This window comes from Lycium barbarum, chromosome 8, assembly GCF_019175385.1.
Source record: "Lycium barbarum isolate Lr01 chromosome 8, ASM1917538v2, whole genome shotgun sequence".
NCBI classification, from domain to species: Eukaryota; Viridiplantae; Streptophyta; class Magnoliopsida; order Solanales; family Solanaceae; genus Lycium; species Lycium barbarum.
In genome coordinates this window covers 101,061,099-101,085,214 of record NC_083344.1, presented here as the reverse complement: position 1 = coordinate 101,085,214, position 24,116 = coordinate 101,061,099, and the positions used below count along the sequence as shown (strand labels likewise).

Below are 24,116 nucleotides of genomic sequence, written 5' to 3'. Positions count from 1 at the left end.
GGAAACTTGGTTTTAGGCCATTGGTCAAATAGAGTTTCGTTGGGAAATCCAAGGCCACGAGTGAGTTCGTAGCGCGTTTTTATTTATGGTTGCATGTTTGTTTTGTATCTATGGGGCCTCTGGTGCTAGTCAAATTTTGAGTTGAGATTGGTCAAAAACCAATAACATTCTGGTGTCCGCCACAGCGGCCCCGCTGTAGCGAGGGGCTGATGGCCATAGTAGGGGTATTGTAATTGTGGTGAGCCGCCAGAATGGTCGACCAACCGCTGTAGCGGAGTCGCAATAGCAGTAATAGGTACCGATGTAGCGGCTTAGAGGATCTGTAAGTGGGCCGCTATAGTTTTTCTTTGGTCGCCATAGCGGATGCGTTGCAGTGGGCCTATGACCCCTGCGGCCGATGTCGGGCATAATTCTATTCTTTTCCTCAAGTTAAAACCTTTAAACCCTATCACTTCTCTTCATCACTTTCTAAGCACTCTTTGGGAGAATTGATCAACTTGTGGACTAAATCTTCTTGGAGGTAACATCTATCACCCTAGACTTCATCATTTACCTTCCTAGATCCCTAATCCATGCTTAGAATCATTAGAATCAAAATAGTAAAGATGAGTCTTATTATAAAATTTTTGAAATGAGTTTAGACTTGTAAAATGGAAATTGATCGTGAAATTGACTAGTGTAACCATATAATTTGTTGAATTTCTTGTTGCTAAGCTTATTTCTTTCGTTATTGATTAATTTAAGCATTGGAGAATTAGGTTTCATACACAAATTTGGGGGTTTTACTTTAAATCCAAATTCAGTTTAATTTTGAGTTGTTTTAGCAATTGATTTGTGGGTTTGGTCACCTAGAGGTTGAATTGCATGTTCCATCCTTCAAATTCCCGTTTTACCCTTGTGAGCCCGTTTCCTCAATTCCTTGGTTTATAATTTGACCTAACTAGAAGTATAGCAATATAGGTGTTGTTTTTCGTGGTTTTCAACATAGAATTCGATTATGAATAGACTTTGAGTACTTAGAGGCGCTACGAAAGGGAAAGACTAAGGTGTAACGGTTCGTAGATCTTATTCAGCTTTCCATGTAGGTTACGGCTAACCTTTTTGGTTAGACTTAGGTTAGCGAATCATATGTAGAGTTAGTGATTGTTAGAGAAAGTATGTGAACCTTTGGGTATGGAGTTGGGATGGAATACTTAGGTTGGTATTGTTGTTGACTTGGGCTTGTCGCCTTATTGTGTTCTATTGAGTTGTTGCTTATTTGTGAGTTGTTGGCTTGTCGCCACGTGATTGATTGTAAAGTTGATGCTTAGGGATTACTTTATGTGTTATAGAGCATATTTATCATGATTGAGGTTGTTAGGAAGGAAAGAAAGGTTATGATACTGATATTGTGATTAAGATATATGCCCATGTGTGGCACCATTGATTCATATATTGTTGTTGGCATTGTTATCATGCATTCACTCATTTATACATATATCGCGCCGCAACAAGTACTTGGATCGGGTTGCGCGTACCGCAACACTAACTGGGATTGGGTTGCACATTCCGTAACATTGACTATTGGATCGGGCTGTGCGCCACAATAGTTACATGGACTTAGCGGTCCCCCATGGGTTATAATTATCGAAGCGACGAGATATTCCGCCCAAAGCGTGTGTGTATCACTGCATTTGCATTGCACTCATCTCATATTTACATATGGCATTGTATTGGACTTGTTGGTTGATCTTTGGTGATACGTGTACTTGATAGTGCTTCCTAAGATTGTGTTTCGGACTTATAGTGGATTTCGAGGTGACATATTAGATTTGGTGATTTGGTACTGAATTGACACTTTGGACTGTGTTGAGTTATATCTGATTGTGAGCATGCATGCTTTTTCAGTCTCTAAGTTATATCTGATTGTGAGCATGCATGCTTTTTCAGTCTCTAAGTTATATCTGATTGTGAGCATGCATGTTTTTTCAGTCTCTTTCTTATATATATGATTATCTAACTGTTGTCGGCCTATGATGCCTACTCAGTACGTGTTGTTGTACTGATTCTACCTTGCTGCATTCTTTTCTGAATGCAGAGTTCGTGACCGGTTTGACTTCTGCGCTTCGTGACTGAGTCTTGAGACCGTCTGACGAGCATTCTAGGGTGAGCACTTGGATGGATTCGCTTCCCGGATGACTCTATCTTTTCCTGTCTTTATATTCTATATTATTTATGGATATTTGAGACTTTTATTTCCTAGATATTATGTCGTGGCGCTTGTACTATTCATACCAAATTTTGCTATTTGATGTATCTTTCGCACTTATTATATTTACTATTTATGTTAGACTATTATTATGTAATTCTGGGTGATTGGATTTATTATATTTATTATTTGGTTGTTAATAAGGGATGGGTTCACCTACAGAGGTGGGAAATGGTAGGTGCCCGCACGTTCCCCTAGTCGGGGCGTGACATCTCCAGTGCAAAAAGATATTATTGAAGAGATGGTCAAAGAAATGATGAATCAAGGAATTATACAACACAGTTCAAGTCCATATGCATCCTCCTGTGGTGCTAGTTGGAAAAAAAGATGGATCATGAAGACTTTGTGTAGATTATAGAGCTTTAAATAAGGGAGCATAAAGGATACGTTTCTAGTTATACAGGAATTACTAGATGAATTGGGGGGTTCTCAAATCTATTCCAAGATAGATTTGAGAGTTGGTTATCACCAGATAAGACGGCACCTGCTGATGTTGCAAAAACAGCTTTTAAGACTCATTCTGGACATATTGAGTACTTGTTGATGCCTTTTGGGCTAACCAATGCTCCATCCTGTTTCCAAAGCCTTACGAACCATATATTTCAAGATTATCTTGAAAATTTGTCTTGGTTTTCTTTGATGACATCTTGATTTATGGCAAGTCATTGGAAGATCACTTTTGAATTATTGGTTAAGAATCAGTTTTTACCCAAAAGGCGTAAGTGTTTCTTTGCTGCTGATAGAGTACAGTACCTCGGGCACTACATATCAGCAGAAGAGGAAGCTACAGACCCAAAAAAGATTAAAGCTGTTAAAGAATGACCAACTCCTGAGACTCTCAAGCAACTGAGGGAGTTCTTAGGACTAACTGGTTACTATAGGAGGTTCATTAAGGGATATGGGATCATCAGTAAACCTGCTATTGAACTATTGAAGAAGGACAGTTTCCTATGGAATCAGAAGGCAACTGAAGCTTTTGAAAGACTGAAAATTGCACTCACAACAGTACCTGTATTGATTTTACCTGATTTTTCTATAGCTTTTGAGGTAGAAACTGATATGTATGTACCATAGGCATTGGAGAAGTGTTGATGCAGAAAAGACAACCAATAGCTTTCCACTCAACACCAAGCCTTGTATGTTTATAATAAGGAGTTACTAACATTGGTGATGGCTATTAGTAAATGGTCATAGTACTTAACTGGAAGAACCTTTATTGTCAAGACATATAAAAATGCCCTTAAGTTTCTATTGGAACAAAAATTGCACACTGGGACACAACTTAAGTGGATACTAAGCTAATGCAGTATGATACCAGTATAGAATACAAAAAAGGGAAGGAAAACAAGGCTGCTGATGCATTATCTAGGTTACCCTTGGTAAAGCTGGCTGTTATGGCACTATCTACTATTAAAACTAATTTGTTGCAACTAATTTTGCAAAGTTGGGTATAGAATGTGGAACTTCAAGAGAGGATTCAAAATCTTAAGGCTGGAAAAGGTGAAGGGAAGGGGTGCACTTTCCTTCACGAACAATTGAGGAAAAATGGAAAACTGGTGGTAGGACCAGTTGAGCAGTTAAGGAAAGAAATTATCAAGTTATGGCATGATTCACCTTTAGGAGGACATTGTGGAATTGATCATACTTACAGAAAATTGTATGCTCTATTCTTTTGGAAGGGAATGAAGGTTGATGTTCAGGAATATGTCAAGAACTGTGACATTTGCCAGAGACACAAATATGATAATGCACCTTACCTTGGATTGATACAATCTTTAAAGGTGCCTGCACTAGCTTGGGGAAGTGTGAGTATGGATTTCATAGATGGTTTGCCTAAATCAAATGGAAAAACTGTTATTTGGGTTGTAGTAGATAGCCTGACTAAGTATGCTCATTTTGTTGGGCTCTCTCATCCTTATTCAGCTAGTGAATTAGCCAAGTTATTTATGGAAAATATCTACAAACTTCATGGAATCCCTGAGGATATAGTGAGTGACAGAGATCCTGTGTTTACTAGCAAGATGTGGCAAGAATTATTTTCTATAGTGGGAGTCACATTGAACACATCCACTGCATACCACCCCCAGACTGATGGACAGACAGAGGTCGAGAACAGGTGTCTAGAAACATACTTGAAATGTTTTTGTTCTGATTCTCAAAAGGATTGGTACTCATATCTTGTTGTTGCAGAGTGGTGGTACAACACCACCTTTCACAACTCAATATAGACCACTCCATATGAAGCTTTCTACGGACAACCTCCTCCTATTCATTTGCCTTACATTGCAGGAGAATCTAGCATAGAAGAGGTGGACAGGGGTTTGCTTACAAGAGAGTTTAAGGGACAGATTCTGTAGTACCATCTAAAAAGAGCACAACAAAAGATGATGGACCAAGCCAACAAGCATAGATCAGACAGGCAATTTCAAGAAGGAGATTGGGTTTACCTAAAAATTCAGCCTTATAGACAAGTCACTCTATCTGGTAGCAATTTTACTAAATTTTTGCAAAATATTATGGTCCTTATCACGTCGTACAAAAAATTGGTCCAGTAGCTTAGCTTATAGACTCTCCCTACCACCTCACTTGTACTTCATCCCACTTTCCATGTTTCACAGTTGAAACCTTACCATACGCTATCAGCTGTTTTCTCTCACCCTCCTATTGTTGAACTGGCTAGTCCCTATTGTCCTCAACCAGAAAAGATCCTTGAGAGAAGGATTCAAAAAGTAAACAAGACTGTCCCTCAAGTTCTTATACAGTGGAGTCAGTTACATAAGGAGCAGGCTACATGGGAAGATTACAATGCTTGGCTCATCAGATTTCCTACATTTCTTCCTTGAGGTCAAGGAAGCTCTTAAGGGGGAAGGACTGATGCGTAAGCAGAAGTTAAGAGCTTTGAGAAGTAGTACGTTGAGCTGAAGGAAGAGTACATGGTGGTTTTGTTAGTTAAAAGAAAGACTGAATAAAGTTTATAAGATATTCACTTAATTCCATGTCTAGTTTTAATTACAGTTTTCAGTATTTACATAATTAGCTAGTCTATAGTTATTGGTTAGCACTTTGTCCCTAAAGTTAGTTATGTAATTTTGTCTTCTTGTGAGCTCGGCACTGCTATATGCTGTACGAATCTCTTCCATTTTCATCAATCTGAATTATCAAATATTTAGCCCTAGTTAGTTCTCTTAGCAGCTTCTTTTTTCCTTTTATTTTCTAGCAAAATCTTCGGATTGTATCAGAATCACAAAATCATGAAACTCAATAAAATAAAATAAAATAAAACACGTATACTAACGTATTAAGGTCCTACGTCTAATAATTAGTCCTTTTCCCTCTTTTTTTTTTTTTTTTTTGGGGAACCACTTCTCCTCTGTTTCACTGAATCAAAGGACCAATGGATAGAATTCAAAAAATGAGATAGTAATGTGTTATTAATTAATGAGGATTTGTTGAAGTATAGAAATTAATATAAAGTCTTTACTTGTGTATTTTTTCTTTCTTGTTATTTTATTGTTTTAAAAATATAATTATCATGTGGCAATATTTTTTTAAAATTACACATGTTATTAGTTAATTTGCCTATTTAATACTTCACTAACAAGCTGGGTGATTCACACACACACTCTTATAAATACAAGTGTTCACTAGATAGACTTTTGTCAAGTTAAAGTGTGTATTTGGTCACTAATTAACTTAGAGTGTCTAACTTACAAAATGTGTCAAGTTTAAGGGATATCTAGGTATTTAGCCTATTCTTTTTGAGTAGCGAGTTACCATAACAAACTGCAATAAAATATATGAAAATTAAAGTTCTTGTAATGTAATAATATATAAATTACTCTCAGTAAAAGATTTAAATTATCTATTACTAACTTTTATCTAGAATAATCTTACCGATCTAACATACTATTTCCTCCGTTCACTTTTACTCGTCCATTATACGAAAAATAAATTTTTACTTTTACTTGTCCATTTTAACATAAACAATTTTTTTTTATTTTTTTTATATTACCCTTAACATTGACTATTAATTTCTCTTGAGACTGACGGTGAGCGGAATTCTACACATTTGTTGAGTTACCTCCCCTTGGGAGAAGAATACTCAATATGGACAAGGCAAACAGTTCAAATGATTGCAGCACTCATGGGGATCTGGTTACTGATCTCATTTGATGTCAAAGGAGAACAACTGCACATGGTTTTGAAGCAAGTAGAGATCATGCAGAAGTTTAATCTTATTGTTTTTTTTTTTTGTTTTTTTTTTTTTAATTTTCTCATATTAGCTAGCTTAGAGCCCGTTTGGATTGGCTTATAAGTTGGCTTATAAGCTGTTTTCAGCTTTTTTGAGTGTTTGGCTGGCCAGCTTAAAGTCATTTTATGCTTAAAATAAGCTCAAAAAAATAATTGGACCCATTTGACTTAATTTATCTAAAGCAGCTTATAAGCTGAAAACAGCTTATAAGCCAAAAAAAATAAGTTGGACTACCCAACTTATTTTTTTCAGCTTATAAGCTGCAAACAGCTTTAAGCTGTAAGCCAATCCAAACGGGCTCTTAAACTTTGAACATGATGTAGCTTTCATAATTGATGTTTTGAAGATTATTAATAAAACGGAAAAGGCTCAAATATGTCATTTATCGGAAATGACTCATCTATGTCACTCGGCAATAGTTTAGCTCATTTATGACATTTTCATTACCAAAATGGCTCATTCATGGCATTTTTCATTAAATTGGGTCGGGTTTTTTTTATTAATTTGGAATTTAAAATTGGGCTGGTTTAATTAAACAACGTGAGTCGTATCTGATATTGTAAAATCGGTGTTAATGAAAAATGGCATGAGTGAGCAATTTTGGTAACGGCGATGGCATAGATGAGCCATTTGGTAACAGCAATGGCATAAATGAACCAAATTATTGATGAGTTGTAGGGGCGGTTCAACCATATTGGGGGCCTAAGACCAAATTCTAATGAGGGGCCTTAACTTTAAAAAAAAATTATATAAATTTATTTATCTGCAATTTATTTTTCTAGCTTTTTGAGACGCAAAATTGCTAATAATTTTTTTTCATAATCAATATCTTCTAATAAATCCTTTTCAATTAACAATATAGTTAACCCGTTCAATCTTTCTTGAGACATTGTTGATCTTAGGTAAGAGATCCAAAGTACATCTTCGGCTCTTTTTTCCACTCAAAAAAGTGTGTGATCAGTTGATTTTGAGCATATGGAGAATGAAGAGTAGTTGGAGATTGAAGAATAAAAAAATCAAGGAGAACTTTTGTATTTGATAAGTGATGAGTATTGAGGAAAAGTTAGAAAGTGTTGAGAAAAAGCTAAAAAGTTAAATATAAAGTGCAGAGAAAAGATGCATGAGCAACATTCTTGGCATGAAATCATATGTCCCTAAAATATTGCCTTTATAAATGGTATTTTCCATCTTTTTCTATTTTTCTTATTCTCTCCCAACCCAATCCCAAACGGTCTCTATTCCCCTTTTTATGCTTATTTTTTTGTTGATTCCCTTTAAAAAAAAATACTAGATATTTAAGAAAAAAGGACATGTATAAAATAATGTCGGCCCCCCATAATTGTGGGGCCTTAGGCAATTGCCTAAGTGGCCTTGAAGGCAAGTCGCTTCTGACGAGTGACATATATGAGTCATTTCCTATAGTTCAATGGTATATTTGAGCTTTTTCCGTTAATAAAATTAGCTAGAATGCTCCATGCCTATTAACATATTAAAAAAACTATAGCTTCTCAAATCATTTTCCAAAATTTTGAAAAAAACTAAAGTTTCTCAAATCATTTTCCAAAATTTTGAAAATGCTAATAGTCATGAGTATTATAATAAAATATATACTTTATTTATTATTTTTTAAAAAGAAAATGTAAAGTCCATTACGTACATATAAACGCGAACAAGGGAGTATTATTCTATTCTCTAGGTTGTCATAACTTTAAAAGAGTTATTTCTGGTTTAAATAATGTTAATCTAGTGGCTTACAAAATCTAGGCATTGTTAGGGCACAGAGCTTATTTAACGGAGTACAAAAAGATGGGTCAATTTTATTAATTTCCCAAAGTTACCACTTGTTAATTTACCTGCCGCCCTTTTTCATTTCACATTCACAACATACACCGTTAGTAGGGTATTTCTGTTATTAATGGAGAAGAAAAGTCTATTTAGAAATCTGTTTACTTTTCCCCCTCACGCTTTGATCATAGAAACTCAAGAACTTCATACAACTCTAGGTTAGAAAATTGCAACCAAAGAAAATAAATTTTTCAAAATGAGTTTTCTCATATTTACACTTCAAATAATCGACTTCATGGCTTGTTTAGTGCAGTTCTCTTTGTCCATTCTATTGCTGTTTGGTAAAAATTTGAAACTTGTGCGTGCAAATCTTGTCATGTACTAGTAGTAAAGAGGCGGCAAAATTTTATATTTGAAGCTTGCAGATTAGTGCTGATTATTCTTTTTAGAGATAATGATAAAAACACACCTTAACTATCACTTTTTTGTGAGTTTCACACCCAACTGTAAGTTGTTCCTTTTTCTACCTGACTATGTATTAAAGCGCACCTAGTTGAGTAGGTGGTGATAGTTCCGGTAGGAAAAGGGAATAACTGATAGTTGACCTAGTTAGCTTTAAGGTGTGTTTTAATATATATGGTGAGGTAAGAAAAGGGAACAACTAATAGTTGGGTGTGAAACTCGAGAAAAAGTGATAGTTCAAGTGTGTTTTTGACCATTAACTCTCCTTTTTACCATTATACATATTTACATGATTCTGCGTATTCTTCTTATTTTTCATGTACGCTGTTGTGTATTATTCATACTGTCGTTTTCATCTTGAGCAACCAAATTTGCAGGCCTGTACTTGCTCTGGGCTATCCTCTGTAAGTCTGGGGAACTCCCCATTACTCACTTTCTCTTGTCCTTTACAAGTCTATATTGCAAATAGATTGACGAAGGCACTTTTTCTTTACAAATCTATTCCATATCACTTGTTTCAACCTGATATATATATATATATATATATATATTGTTGTCAACTTATACCATTGCCATATATTATCAGAGACGATCCAGGATTTAAACTTTGTGGGTTCGAGTTTGAAATTCTACCAGACTCCATTTGATTTAATGGTTTCGGAATCTATTATTTGTACTTATTTAGTAGAAATTTTCAGACATACAAGGTCTCAGCCAAAACTAATGGGTTAGGACCCGTTACTTGCATGCTAAATTAGCCCCTGCATGTCACCCACTTCAACACCCGACCAAATAAATAATCTAGTAAATGATTTCCTAGAGAAAGAATGAATTTTTTAGGGGAAGCATTTTATGTTTGCCATATTTTCTCCATAGTGAATGCACCCAAAGCCATATCAGAATTTCAAGTATTGAATACTTTGATTGTCCAATTTTAGTTACTGGGTGTGTATTTGTGCTTCTTTTACTGGCAATGTTTACCAATTCTTTTGTGGAATGCAGATGTGCTTCAATCCGAGCGATTGAGACTGACTCCAAGTATCACATGAGGAAGCTAGTCACATACTGGACCATCTTTTCATTTATTTCTCTATTCGAGCACATATTTGAGAAACTTATTGAATGGTAATGTGGTGTACTTTTAGCTGGCTATATTAAAAGGGGCATAAAGTTGTCAAGTGTTCCTTTTCTGGCCCTCTTCTACTCATGTGGAAATAGGAACTCTTTGCAATATTGACACTTAATTATTAGATTAACTTCCAATAAGTCATTGGGCAAGTTTTCCGGTGTCTTCCAGAAATAAGAGCAAATTCTGCCATTAATGGTTAACGAATTTATGATATTCTCAATTAGTTGTCTCATTTCGTAAGTATTTCTACTTGATACTAAACCAAAAAGGATGTATATGCTTCATACGCAAATTCTTGTGCTTGCACCCCGAGTAATTACACTTTATTTCTGGATCTATACCCTTATATTGATTCATTGAATTGTGAAAGAATCTTTTTCAAGTGAACCTCAAATTCTTATGACACACTTATTTCGGTTACTCATCTATATTGATAGTTTTATGTCTGTTCTTGCTTGTGTTTCCTAAATTCCCTTTGGTGAGAAGTTGAGGATCCCAAGAGCTAGAGAGTTTGTTGAAGCATTTGGGAAAATTGTGCAATATACTTGGTTGAACATGAGAAACTACTCCTGTTGCATACACTAATGTCTTTCCATTTACTTTGGCAGGGTTCCTCTGTGGCCATATATTAAATTAATTACCATATGTTGGTTGGTAATACCTCAGTTTAGGCGCATGTTATTTTTATCAATATCTTATTCATCCACGTTTGCTGGTGAGATTGTACGATGTTGTCACTCAGTTTTATGGGTTTTACTATATTTACCAACGGTTTCTGTATTTGTGCTTGTCTGTCTACCTTCAAATTGTCACTGACTGGTTTAACAAGCCAATGGAGGATCCATCTTTCAAGAATGAATCATTTCTGGCGATGGCGGAGAGGTATGTTGAAGAAAATGGATCTGATGCTCTGGAGAAACTTATTGCAAACAAGGTAGCCAGTTCATTACTAAATTAGAGGCACACTTGTTTGATGTACATCAGCTAGTTATATGAGAATTACGACTGTTAATCCATTTCAGTCACCAAAAGTTAGATTCCCACTGTTATAGGAGCAAATGCAAACATATTCCACTGGATCTTTTATAGCAACTTCGGGCTTGACTATTGATCTTTTTAATAGGCCTTATCAGTGTACTTATCATGATGTCCTATTTGCAGTCCAAGGATTATAGTTTGAATCATCATGCAGAAGAGATCAAAACTACTGATACTAGTGTTGAAGCAGGAACGCTCACCCATAACCAGGTTCCTCACCTGTTGTTCCAAGCTGCCTGTACTGTATGAAACAATTTTTAACTTCTTGTGGTGCTGCTTTATTGGAAATTTCACTCCATAATGAGTTAGAGAGCTTCATTAGCAGTTTGAGTGCGGATTGAATAGCAGTTTATGATATCATGCACTATTTTTTGAAGCTTATTACAACAGATTTGTGAATGCTTCGTTTGCTTAGATGCAGTGTCCCTTCCAACTCATACTCTATTAAATGCACATGAGGAATAGGTTGTGTTTAACAATATGCAGCTATCAGTTTTCTTAAATAAAACATCGAAGAGTTAATTTTCCTTTGTTGACAACAAATTTGTACAGAAAATCATTGTCTGTTCACATGCTTTCATTCCTTAAGATTTCGTAAATAACAATCATAGCGCTCCAGAAGAGACAGTGTGTAAGGGTCATATTTTTTTTATTTTTTTTTCCTTTGTGTGTCAGGTCATATAGTAGTGGGCATGACATAATTTTTGGATTTCTTGGATAGAACATAGTGGAGAATTGTCATTTTTCTTGTTTTATACTTCTTACTGCCTTCTTGGTACTGATCTAATGAAATTTCCTTTACATAATCCACACCCCTCCCCCCAATAAAATAAAATAAAAATAGACACTATGTGAAGGGGCTAGTCCTGTTAGGGAAGATATCAAAGCTGAGCCCAAACAGGTACTCCCTCTGTTGCAATTTATGTGATACACTTTCCTTTTGGTCTGCCCTAAAAAGAATGATACATTTCCTTATTTGGCAATAATTTAACTTTAAACTTTACCGTTTACGCTTAACGAGATGATTTATAACCACATAAATATCTTTGGCTTGTTTTAGACCACAAGATTCAAAAGTCTCCTTTATTTCTTAAACTTCGTGCCCAGTCAAACTATATCACATAAATTGGGACGGAGGGAGTAGTAGTTTCCAACCCAGAATGTCCTCGGTTAGTTTTTTGAAATTTATGGGTCGCACCAAGGATAAGCTCTTAGCCCATTTTTATTTGCTTTGGTGATGGATGGGCTGACTCGGAAAATCCAAGGTTAGATGTCAGTGTATGTTATTCACAGATGACATATTTCTGATTGACGAGACTAGCAGCGGAGTTAACGCCAAGCTGGAGGTTTGGAGACAGACTCTAGAGTTTAAAGGGTTCAAGTTGAGTAGGACAAAGATGGAATACTTGGGGCGCAAGTTCATTAACGTAATGCATGAGGCTGGCGTGGAAGTGAGGCTTGGTACTCAGGTCATTCAAGAGAAAGAAAGTTTCAAGTATCTTGGTTCTATTATCCAAGGAAATGGAGAGATTGACGATGGTGCTGGGTGGATGAAATAGAGGCTCGCATCCACTGTCTTGTGTGATAAGAAGGTGCCACCAAAACTTAAAGGCAAGTTTTACAGAGTAATGCTTAGACCAAATAAGTTTTATGGGCGGAGTGTTAGCTAGTCAAGAACTCTCACGTTCAGAAGATGAAAGTTGTGGAAACAAGAATGATGTGTTGGATGTGTGGGCATACTAGGAGAGATAGTATTAGAAATGAAGATACCCGAGACAAGGTGGGAGTGGTCTCGGTGGAGGATAAGATGCGGAAAGCGAGGTTGAGATGGTTTAGGCATGTGTAGAGGAGATGCACGAATGCCCCGGTGAGGAGGCGTGAGGGTTGGCTATGGACGGTTTCAGGAGAGGTACAGGTAGAAGTAGGCCGGAGAAGTATTGGGGAGAGGTGACTAGACAGGACAATAACGCAAGTCCAGCTTACCGAGAACATGACCTTAGATAGGAGGTTATAGATACGGATTAGGGTAGAACGTTAGTAGATAGTTGAGCGTTGTCCTACTTATCATTTCATACTAGTAGTCGTAGTATTACTCTTGTAGTTTCTTGTACTTCGATTTCTGCTACTATCTGATGTTTCTTGTACTTCGATTTCTGCTACTATATGTTGTTTCTTCAAAAAGATTTATCATGCTTTTAATTGTCTTTTGTCATGGCTTTTTATACTGCTTTGAATTGTTTGTTCTTGTGCCGAGGGTCTATCAGAAATAATCTCTTTAAGACCTGCATACACTCTACCCTTCCCAAACCCCACTTTGTGGGATTTCACTGGGTATGTTGTTGCTATGGGTTCACGAGCGTTGATCTAGATGCAATTATTTAGAAAACAATAGATGAAACATTAGTGATGATCAGTTAAAAGAGGAGAGCTTGATTTTACCATGCGAAAAGCTAATTAGCTGTTGGTGAAGTTAATTAGCTGGTAGTGATACTATTGGTGGCTAAGTAAGGACAAGTTTAAGATGATTAAGTAAGGAAGAGTTTAGGCTAATCAATCAAGCTAAATGTGCAAGATGGCAGCTGATAATGCACGCTGAGATCAACTGCACTATCATTTGGACCAAGAATATGCTAAAAGAATCACCGAGCAACCTGAAACTGAAACTAGGGCACTCAGTAAAATTAATGCCTTTTGAAGTTTGCACTAAATTCATTTATCTAAGTATGGTCTATAGTCTGTTTCTCCTGCGAATATTTGAAGCCACTAAAACGGGGAGAGAGTTGAAGCTCATAATTTTCATCAGTAGCACATTTATTCTAGCCTAATACTTCTCCTTCTATAATCAATTCAAAAGTAATCCATATGCCAGTGATTAAAATGTCCCCTGTGTAACTGCAGGTTAAATGTGTGAGGGAAAATCTAATTTGGATTGAGAAGACAACAACAAGGATGCAGATCAAGGAAATGGTGGTTCCAACAAAGCAGGAGCAAGTAAAACATGTAGCGGCAGCACAATCGGAACTCAGTACTAATGAAAAGTTGAAAGAAAAGGTCCACCTGGCAGATACTGGTCAGCAAGAAAATCCAAAGCAACTGAAGAATGCTGATGTTGCTGTTCATAATTCTAAGCTGTGGTGTGGTACTTGTAACATGTGGTTCCCTGACGAGATTGTTATGGCCGCACATCTTAAGGGGAGGGAGCACTTGGCCAAACTCCAAATACCAATGAGTTCTATGGCTTTGGCAGAGAGGTACCTTGAAGAGAATGGATCTGATGCTCAGGAGAAACTTATTACACATAAGGTATATCAGATGTTACTTCAGCAAGGAGCAGCCAGTTCTTATCATTTGATTCTTTCCAAAACTCATTAACCAAGTGCCTGTCATGATCTTGTTTAGCCTAAAATTCATTTTTTAGTTCAACCAGTTAAATTATTTAGAATGACGTCACAAGTGACGTAATTAATCCAAATTGTTAATCCTTTGATAATGTGAATTAAACGAGAACAAAGTAATAAGAATAACAATGCAGATAATTAAAGAGAAATAATTGATAATGTAAAAGAGAGGGAGATTCTTATTGATTCTCTTGACTCAGATGATGAGAATTGCTAAAAAGCAGTGATGAACGGTCGTGTTTACATAGAATAATCCTAAAGTTGTGTGTAATCAGGGTGAAAAATTAGATGGATACAGTTGTGGGGAAGTGGGAGATTTTATAGGATAGCTAAGAGTAACTGCTTCAGTGGTCCTCGCCCGTTCCAACTGTTACGTGACTAAGATCGTGGGTGTTAAATGGGATTAAAAAGAATCAGTAAGATCTCGGAGCCTGGTCGTTAGCTGGGTTATCCTCTGTCCGGGCACTCTGATAGATCGTTCCAGATTTCTATTACCCGGTGTAAATGAGGTGCGTCTGGGTGCTGATTCTTGGATGATCCTACTAACCTTTGGTTTGACTGTCGTTAACCAATTCAACAATTGATTGTGGTCTTCTCTACGCTTGCCATGTGTTCGGTCAAATAGTCTTCGCTTCCGGCATATTTTCACCAATACAGATCTCCTATTTGCAGTCCAAGGATTATAGTTTGAATCATCATGCAGAATGGATCAAAGCTACTGACACTTGCGATAAATCAAGAATGCTCATCCCCAGCCAGGTGCCTGAACTGTTATTCCTAACTCCCTATACTGTATGAAACAGTCGTTAAGTTCTTATGCTGCTGCTTTTTGGGCATTTTCGCTTCATAATGAATCTGAAATTTACATTATCAGTTGAGTACTATTTGAATGTTTTGCATAATGTAATGATATCATGCACTAACTTGTAAGATTTTCTTATTTCCAGCAAACTTATGAATGTTTCCTATGGTAGATGCAATGTACCTTCCAACCCATAAACTATTGCATAGGAATTATGTGCACAATGCAGCTATTTGTTGTCTCCAATAAAGCATTAAAATTTATGAGTTTTCCTTAATTAAGAATGAATCCAATTCTTATCCTTTTTTTTTTTTGGTAGTGAAAATCATTTCATCTTTTCACATGCTATCATTCCTTAGAAATCCCTTAACAATTGTAGTGGCCCTAAACAGATAGTGTACGAAGAGGGTGGTCCTGTTTGTGGAGATATCAAAGCTACGGAACAGATGACAAAACATGAAGCAGCTGAGCCCAAAAAGCTTGTATATTTTAACCTTAAAATTTCCTTGGTTACTTTTATGAAACATTGCATGTTCACAAGTATTGCTCTGGATGAAATTGTCCAGCAAACCATAGATGAAAACATTAAGCAAGCTGTTAAGTGTGATCGATGACAAAAGGAGAGCTTGATGTTCCGACAATTAGGTTCTAGTGATATTATTAGTGGCTAAGCTAGGAAAAGTGCAAGATGAAGCTTGACTGTATATGAAGGCAAAAAATAAGGCTCATCAAATAAACTGCATGTGCAAGATGGCAATTGATAATGCATGATCATTTAGACCAAGAAGAAACTTTGTATATGCTAAAAGAATCACCAAGCAACCTGCAACATAAACTGGTGCACTTTGTAAAATTAATGCTTTTTGAAGTTTGCACAAGATTCATTTATCTTAGTATGATCTCGAGCCTTTGTTTTTCCTGCAAACATTTGAAGCCACTAAAAAGGGAGAGAATTGAAGCTCTTAATTGTACGTCAGTACTGCATTTATTCTATCCTAGTACTTGTTTTCATATAATGAATCAAAAGTAATCCGTGCGCCAGTGATTAAAATGTCCCTGTGGAGCGGCAGGTTAAACGCGTGAAGGAAAATCTAATTTGGATTGAGAAGAAAACAACAGGCATGCAGGTCAAGGAAACAGCACTTCCAGTACAAGAAAAGCACGGTACTAATGAAAAACCTAAAAAGGTTCAACTAGGAGCTACTGGACAACGTGAAAAGCTCAAGCAAGTGATGAGTTCTGATGGCGATACCCACAATTCTAAGCTATGGTGTCATTTTTGTAACGTTAGGTGCTCCGGGGAGATTGATATGGATGCACATCTTAACGGGAGGAAGTATTGGAGCATCATTATCTAGATGTCGTTTATCATTGTTAGGAGTCTTTTATATTTATCCTTATGTCGTTTATGCTTGTCTCTTAGCTTTATCCTTTAGTATAGATTTGTCCCTAGAGTAATCTTTTAGTTAGAATAGTCTTCTCAGGAACAACGTGTATTTAAGCTCATTCAAACATTCAATAAGATACACAGTTTTTCCATAGCTTCTACAAGCTCTTATATGGTATCACAGCCAACACAACTCTAACGAGTATGATCCAAAAAAAAAATTCCCTCTCCAAAATACTCAAATGGGTACCAACGGCAACAACAACAATTTCAGAGTTGTCAATGCTGACAACACAACCGGTACCAACATCATTATTCAGTTCAATCCTGCTTCCCAATTACCCATCAAACTCAGCGGTGGTCATAACTTCGCCACCTGGAAAGCTCAATTTTCCATGCTTATGTGTGGCTACAACCTTTTCGGTCATCTTGATGGGACCACTCCTGCCCCGAGTCGCACTATCACCCTTGGCACAAACACATCTCCCAATCTTGCTTTTTTACCTTGGTTCCGTCAGGACCAACTCATTCAGAACGCTCTTATGGCCTCTGTTGAACCTACTATTGCCTCCACTGTTGCTGCAGTCGACTCGACTAAAACGGCTTGGGACGCCTTGCATACCACCTATGCAAACAGGTCTCAAACCAGGGTCTTCAACCTGCGTGATCAACTTGCTCGCATCACTAAGGACTCTTGCTCCATCACCGAATATCTTCAAACTATTCGGTCCCTCTCAGATGAGTTAGCCACTGCTGGTGCCCCTGTTTCCAACCCCGAACTCATCATCAAAATTGTTACGTCCCGTATTTTTATACATTGGGACAACCCGGATTAACTATGATAATTTAAGGCCAAGACTATTCCGGGATTTGAAGTCGGGACTTTTGACCATTTGATTTTATTTTGAGACATAAGTTATATATGAAATTGTTGGCATTGAACACTTAGGGAAAATTGGGACCACAATTCATAAAATTGGAATTTAAAAAAAAATCTTGCCCAAAAATGGCCTTGTAGCCGTGTGGTCCACAAAAAGGTCCCACACATTGTGTGGCCAATTTTAATTGGTCCAACACATTGTGTGGGCCAAGGACATAGAGATATTTTGTGGAGCCTTAAAAGAAGACTTCTAGTTCATCTTTCCTCACTTAACACTTAGAAAGAAATAAAGCCAAGTTGAAGAGCTTCACCATGAAGCTCACGGCCAAGGGCGGAGAAAAACCAACTCCACTTCAAGCCTTCTAAAAATTAATTCTTTGGTTCAAACCCACTATATTGAGGTCCCTAAGTGGCGTGGAAGTATCATTTGGGTCATCCAACCATTTATTTTGCCCATTTGCAAACCCTAGCCTATTGGGGGATTGAAGAAGAAAGGTGAGCTCTAATCTTGTTTTTGTGTTATAAAGGTTGTATGCATATTGTAGTATGTTAATATGGGTGAAAATCATGAAATATGGGATGTTGGAGTTGGGTTGTGTGATGGGTGTGTTAGCCGTGTAATGTGGGGGTGATTGTGTAAATGGGTGTTGTGATTGAATTGATGAATTAATTGTTTGTAGCGTATTTGATTGTTGTAGAGTGAAGAAATAAATTAGAACCATCTATATGTACAAAGGTGGGTGTGGCCGTACATATGGTCCCAAATGTTTGTCAAAGAATGAATTAATATCGCTTAGCGTCGTAATGGTTATTGTGGTGACTTTTATGTTGGAAATGAGAGTTTAATGCCCGAAATTGATATGGTAAATGTGCGGACTGATTTGGAGAGCTTTGTGCATTGAATGCAATCCTTATATGTGAGAACCATTAACATATGTATATGTGTAGTGTGGACGAATGTGAGTCATATAATATGCCGAAGATCGCATTATTTTCGTTTAAGCGCTTTAGTGTCGTCGTTATGAATTCTAGTGGAAATAAGTGTTTAATGACTTAAGATTGATGTTGTGATTATGCGGGCTGTTTTGAGGCTTGTTGTGCGTTTGACGTAATTCGTATATTTTATGAGAAAGTATATCGTTATATTGTGAATTGTTGATACAAAACATGACGTGAAAATGAGGGAAAATGAAAAAAAAAAAAAAAAAGGGGCTGCTCGGTTAGGGACTGGTTTCGGCCAGCTTGGAAATTTTTTTTGGGATCGTTGGAAAAATTATGTGAATGGTTTAGAAGTCCTCTAATATTGTGGGAAAGGATTCGGGTTAATAATCGAATGTACTAACGATATCGTGGCTTGAAAGTAAGCCGTTGAATCGGATGTTTGGAAGGTTGTTGAAAGATGTAAAAGAGAGCTATTAATGTTGTTTTGCCTTTCGAATTGATTATCAATGTTACTAGGTTGGTTATTGTGGTTGTTGTTGTTGATTTTGAGCGAGATAAATTCTCGGGATGGCCTATTTACAGGGGAAGTGCTGCAGAATTTTCTGCAGAATTTAATGATTAGTTGGAAAGAATGGCTTAAGTGCCCTTAGCTAATGTTTGGTATTCGTTGGCGTATTTGTAGACCTTGGGGAGCCCGAGGCGTAGATTGGATATTTACTTTAGATTGGCCATCTTGGAGTGCGTACGAGGTATGTAAGGCAACTTCCTTTCTTTTTGGCATGTCTTAGTTTTTCATAGGCTAAATTAGAGCCTTAAGGAAATTCCAAATCCGACATCCGAGCATGTTATGATCCATATATGTTCTTTGGCATTCTTATGCATGATTTGATGAAATATGAATCTTTATGTATTCGAAATAATTGTTCTCCGAACTTTGCACCCAAAGGGTTTCACTTTAAAGAATTCGTAAATTTGGAATGTCATATCTTTCGTATAAATGCTCGGATTGCTCCAATATTTTTATAAGAGTTTGCATTATGTATAATGAGTATGTTTTCCATAAGCGGACCCGACTTGGGTAAATTCCCGTCCGTGGGTCCCGCGACTTCCCTTTATGTAATTCGGGAACTTTTGAAAGATTAGTATAACCATTATTTCGATTTTCAAATATGACCATTTTGCGTATGTTTGAATTTATGAAAATGATTTTATGCATATAACTACTCACGATTCTATTCGTGCATTCTGTTATTCCTTTCGCCGAGTCCCGGGCCGGTTCTGTTGTCGTGCGCACTTTGTTATACTCCGGAGTTATGCTGTGTTTATGGTTCACCGAGCTACTCGCAAAAGAGGGTCGGGTTCCACTTATATTTGGTGCTATGCTGTGTATGGCGTTATGCGGTGATGTGATACGTGACGGGGTTACGGAGATTTGAAACTTTCTGGTGTTATGCTGTGTTATGGCGCCATCGACGGGCGGGCGACCATATTTTTCTGTACCCTATGCATGACTTACATGTTTGAAACTAAACATTTTGATATGATTGGATTTGCACTTATGTTCGGCACTTCTGTTTCGTTTATGTCTCAGGTTTGTTTTCTGTATATTCTGCTTTGCATACTCAATACATATTTCGTACTGACCCCCCTTTCTTCGGGGGGGGGGGGGGGGCTGCGTTTCATGCCCGCAGGTACAGACGCACAGTTTGGTGATTCACCAGTTTAGGACATCCCCTTCTGCTGTTTGGAGTGCTCTTCTCATTTCAGAGCATATAAGTTGGTATATATATTTGTTCGCCGAGTATGTATATATATTTGTTCAGGGGTACGGCGGGGCCCTGTCCCGCCATATGATTCGATTGTCTGTTTAGAGGTCTGTAGACGTAGTTGTGGGTGTGTGTGCCTACTTCTGTTCCGATGTGTTTGTATGATGCTATTCGTTATGGCAGTCTTGTCGGCGTGCATTTGTATCTGTGTTTTGGGCCGTTGTGCCAATTAACAGCCTTGTCGGCTTTTGACATATATGACAGCCTTGTCAATTTTTGACAAATTTGATAGCCTTGCCGGCTTTTTGAGATATGTGCATATGTTTGACGATGTACATTCCGCCGCCTCTTTTGATTCTGATATGATGTTTTGTACGCGCAATCGCGCAAGATAATATTTGTTCCCAACTCTGTTTAAAAATGATGGATATGAAATCCGTGTTAAGCTTTGCTATGATGATTTAGTTTGTATGTCCGTTTGGGTGCCCAAGTAGGGCACCAGTCGCGGCCCACGGGGCTGGGTCGTGACAAAAATACTCAGTGGTCTAGGCCCTGAGTTTTGTGAGATCTCTGCTGCCATTCGTGCACGTGACACAAATGTCACCTATGAAGAACTGTTTGAAAAGTTACTAGATCATGAACACTTCCTCCGTCACGAGGATGCTAAGAAACTATCCAGCCCCATCACTGCCGCAATTGCCACAAACACCAATTATCGCAACAATCGCAGGAAGAACAATAATTTCCAGAACGGGCGCCAGAATTCACGCTCTAACACTCAACCACAGCGGCAGCCAAACACGAACCAAAATAGTGTTGTTCGCTGCCAACTATGTAACAGGATTGGTCACACCGCCAATGTTTGCCGCTCTAAGTCACACGATCACCTTCAGGCTTTTGACAACTATGCTGTTAGATTCAATGCCTCCACCAACCCTTGGATAGTCGACTCAGGAGCCACTCACCACATCACAATGGAGCCGCACAACCTAAAATCGTACAACGGTAACGAAGACGTCTCCATGGGTGATGGATCTGAAAACGCGCAAACCGTTGGTGCACGGCCGGAACAACAATGGACTGTATGAGTGGCCTGTAGTCTCAGATCCCCAAGCTCACATGTCCGTCTTTGTCACGACCCAACCCCGTAGGCCGTGACTAGTGTCCGTGCTGGACACCTAAACGTACCAATAACCCAAATGAGCATATTTGCAGAATATATCAATATAAAAGTCAATTGGCGCTACCAGATATTGCAGGTGAACAGATATAGCACGTGGAAGCCGATAAGGCCGTCACAGATCATAGTAACCCTAAACATATACAGAACCCACACAAGTATGTCTACAGACCTCTACAGAACATAACAGAATCATAAGACGGGACAGGGCCCCGTTGTACCCCTGAATAATGTACATATATACGATAGCAGCAGACTGTACCAAAAGATGGGCTCTGGATAAAAGAGCGCCCCAAAATAGCAGAATAAGATCCTAAGCGGGCGGATCAGCAAACCTGTCGTATGTACCTGCGCGGCATGAAAACGCAGCCCCCGAAGAATGGGGGTCAGTACGGAATATGTACTGAATATGTAAAGCCTGAAGTACAGAAACAAAATCATAACCGTAAACAGAGCGAACAGAAAAGGAATGCAAAATCCAGAATATCAAATGCATATTTTCAAAACATAAGGAATATGTACAGAACATATGCCATATCATATCCGGCCCCCGCCAAGGGACTCGGCAGACAAAACGTGGTCACCCTCCCGACATTGGTGCCACAACACATAAGGATCAGAATAGGGGATAACCCCGTAGCATAGCATATCATATCAGATGGCCATATCAGATCATATCATATCAGAATAGTGTACATGGCACAACATACTCCACAACCCATGTACATGTATACCTGCCCCCTCACATCGAGGCACGGCGAACAATGCAGTGGAAGTCGCTTGAGAACATATCCTGGCCCGGGCTCAGTGTGGGAAACATTGAGGCATCCACGAATGGAGTAGTGAGAAACTAAATGCAATAAAATACCTTATATATTTCCAGAGACTCAATGAGGCATATCAAATGACGAATCAAATCAATAAAATCGGACGGAGTCATAATAAGTGAATTTCGAATGTCATAATGGATTACGGAAGCATAATCTTTCTAAGTTCGTTTCCAAGTTCCAAAACAGTTTACAAGACTTAATGGAATATTTAAAACAAGTTTTATTTAGTAGTTACAAGAGTAGTTAAAACATTTCTAAAAACAAATGCTCGAAGACAAGTCATAACCACTAAAAGGGTAAAATCGGAAATAGTGGGCCCACCTCGGGACAAACAAGGCGGTGGGCTCAAACTACGCATATTAAGCTTATGGGATCACCTACAAAGGTCCTATGGACATTCCATAACTTTCTAAGCAGTTTGGGGAAGTTTGCATAATTTTTCAACAAAGCATACTTAGAGGGTTCAATCTTATTGAATGAAAAAAATGACAATTTCAAACGCGGATTCCGATGGGCAGAATATTCTCCGAGGCTCAAATCCGATCCTAGTACACCTAGGACATGCCAAAAGAAGAATCGGGATAGCTTTACATACCTTGTATGCTCCTTACGCCTTTCCAAATTCAATTCCCGTTTCGCCCAAAATCTATAAATGGTCACATTTACCAAATGTTAGCCATAAGACTTTAGAACCTAGATCTTAAATCAACACTTTTCTAAAAAAATTTGGGCAGCATCTCCCCTATACATATAGCATCCCCGAGAATTTAACTCGGCCAAAACAATCAACAACAACCCAACAACAACACCACCAACAACAACAATCAATATAGAACACAATATAACATAACTAGTCATCTTTCCAATATAATGTCATAACCTTCCTTCCAACTTCGCATATTCAAATCAATATCGCCATTCTCGTATTCATTTACTAATCAAAATCATTACAATACAATTTGGAAATATTTCATATCATTTCTACGAAATATTCACAAGATATACAAAATATACAAACTTTCCACCAAAACATAATCCACCCAAAACTTCAAATCTTCAACCTACATATTCATTCCATCTTCCAATTTCATCAACCATAATCATAATTTACATCTTAACAACTTCATTTCCATAATATCACAAAATTATTCTAAAGTGACATAATCTTCCACATTCCAACTTCAACCAAAATTCATTCAATTCATTCCCAATATAATTTTCACCATAACCACAACTAGAATACAACATAAAATTCAACTCATATATGTATACAACATATATACACTCATGGCTACATATATATATATACATACCCACTTTGCAAACTTCCTTATTTCCATAATTTCTACTCATTTCCACATACCACAACATCAACAAACCTTCATAACATAAGAAAAAGGAATTGATTCTTACCTTTTTCTACAATCTTCTTCACTTATCCAAAGTGTGAGATTGATGAAACTAATGTTCAATCTTCCAAAACAACTACACCAAGTTGTAGAGGACACTTAATTTAGTAGGAATTCAACAAGAAAATAATTTTAGAGTCAAGATTTTGAGGGGTGATTTTTCTATGGCCAAACCCGAAATGGCCTTATTTTTGCTCTTCTTTGTGTTTGTTTTTCTCTTCTTTGCTTCATGAATGTTCTTGGTTGAAAATGAAGACTTAGCCCCTTTTTATTATTAATCACATGACTAATTTAAATGGGCTTGGGTCCTTTATTAAGGACCATGGCCGGCCACCTCCTCACTTGGGCCTGAATTTTTTTTCTTTTCATTTTTTGGGCCAATTCGGTTGGTCCCGAGTTGGGCCTAGCCCACTGACCTTTCGACCTTAAAACATTCATATCTCCTTGTACCGACGTCACCTGGGAACCCACGACCTATGGATGGAAAGCTAATTTAATTATCTACAACTTCTATTTCTTGGTATTTTTTCAAATTCCAAACCTATAATACCGTTTTTTCCCCCCAAAGTCAGGTCACCCGAAAACGTTTTCTTAAAAATATTCCTTTG

The 24,116-nt window shown here is 37.6% G+C and overlaps 1 protein-coding gene and 1 long non-coding RNA gene across 3 annotated transcripts; both read left to right on the top strand.

The window, feature by feature from the left end:
• The first annotated feature begins 8,412 nt into the window (after window positions 1–8,412).
• On the top strand, window positions 8,413–15,290 carry LOC132606451 (uncharacterized). Of its 2 annotated transcripts, XM_060319965.1 has the most exons (5): window positions 8,413–9,151; window positions 9,750–9,872; window positions 10,485–10,810; window positions 11,038–11,124; window positions 13,813–15,290. In XM_060319965.1, the coding sequence occupies exons 3-5, from the start codon at window positions 10,709–10,711 to the stop codon at window positions 14,284–14,286; spliced, it is 663 nt and encodes a 220-aa protein (XP_060175948.1). In that variant the 5' UTR covers window positions 8,413–9,151; window positions 9,750–9,872; window positions 10,485–10,708; the 3' UTR covers window positions 14,287–15,290. The 2 variants fall into 2 exon arrangements, with proteins under 2 accessions (XP_060175948.1, XP_060175947.1); XM_060319964.1 differs by lacking the exon at window positions 8,413–9,151 and having other exon boundaries at window positions 9,314–10,810.
• A 2,520-nt stretch (window positions 15,291–17,810) lies between these two features.
• LOC132605185 (uncharacterized) lies at window positions 17,811–20,152 on the top strand. Its single transcript, XR_009569094.1, has 3 exons — window positions 17,811–17,876; window positions 19,006–19,072; window positions 20,015–20,152. It is a non-coding gene; the product is annotated as an uncharacterized LOC132605185 (long non-coding RNA).
• Window positions 20,153–24,116: the final 3,964 nt, after the last annotated feature.

What these genes read in the sequence shown, in the direction of transcription:
- LOC132606451 (XM_060319965.1), top strand. Translation starts at nt 10,709, where the DNA reads ATGGAGGATCCATCTTTCAAGAATGAATCATTTCTGGCGATGGCGGAG. An exon ending in AGAAACTTATTGCAAACAAG is followed by an intron (nt 10,811 to 11,037) that starts GTAGCCAGTTCA and finishes TCCTATTTGCAG; the next exon opens with TCCAAGGATTATAGTTTGAA. An exon ending in GAACGCTCACCCATAACCAG is followed by an intron (nt 11,125 to 13,812) that starts GTTCCTCACCTG and finishes GTGTAACTGCAG; the next exon opens with GTTAAATGTGTGAGGGAAAA.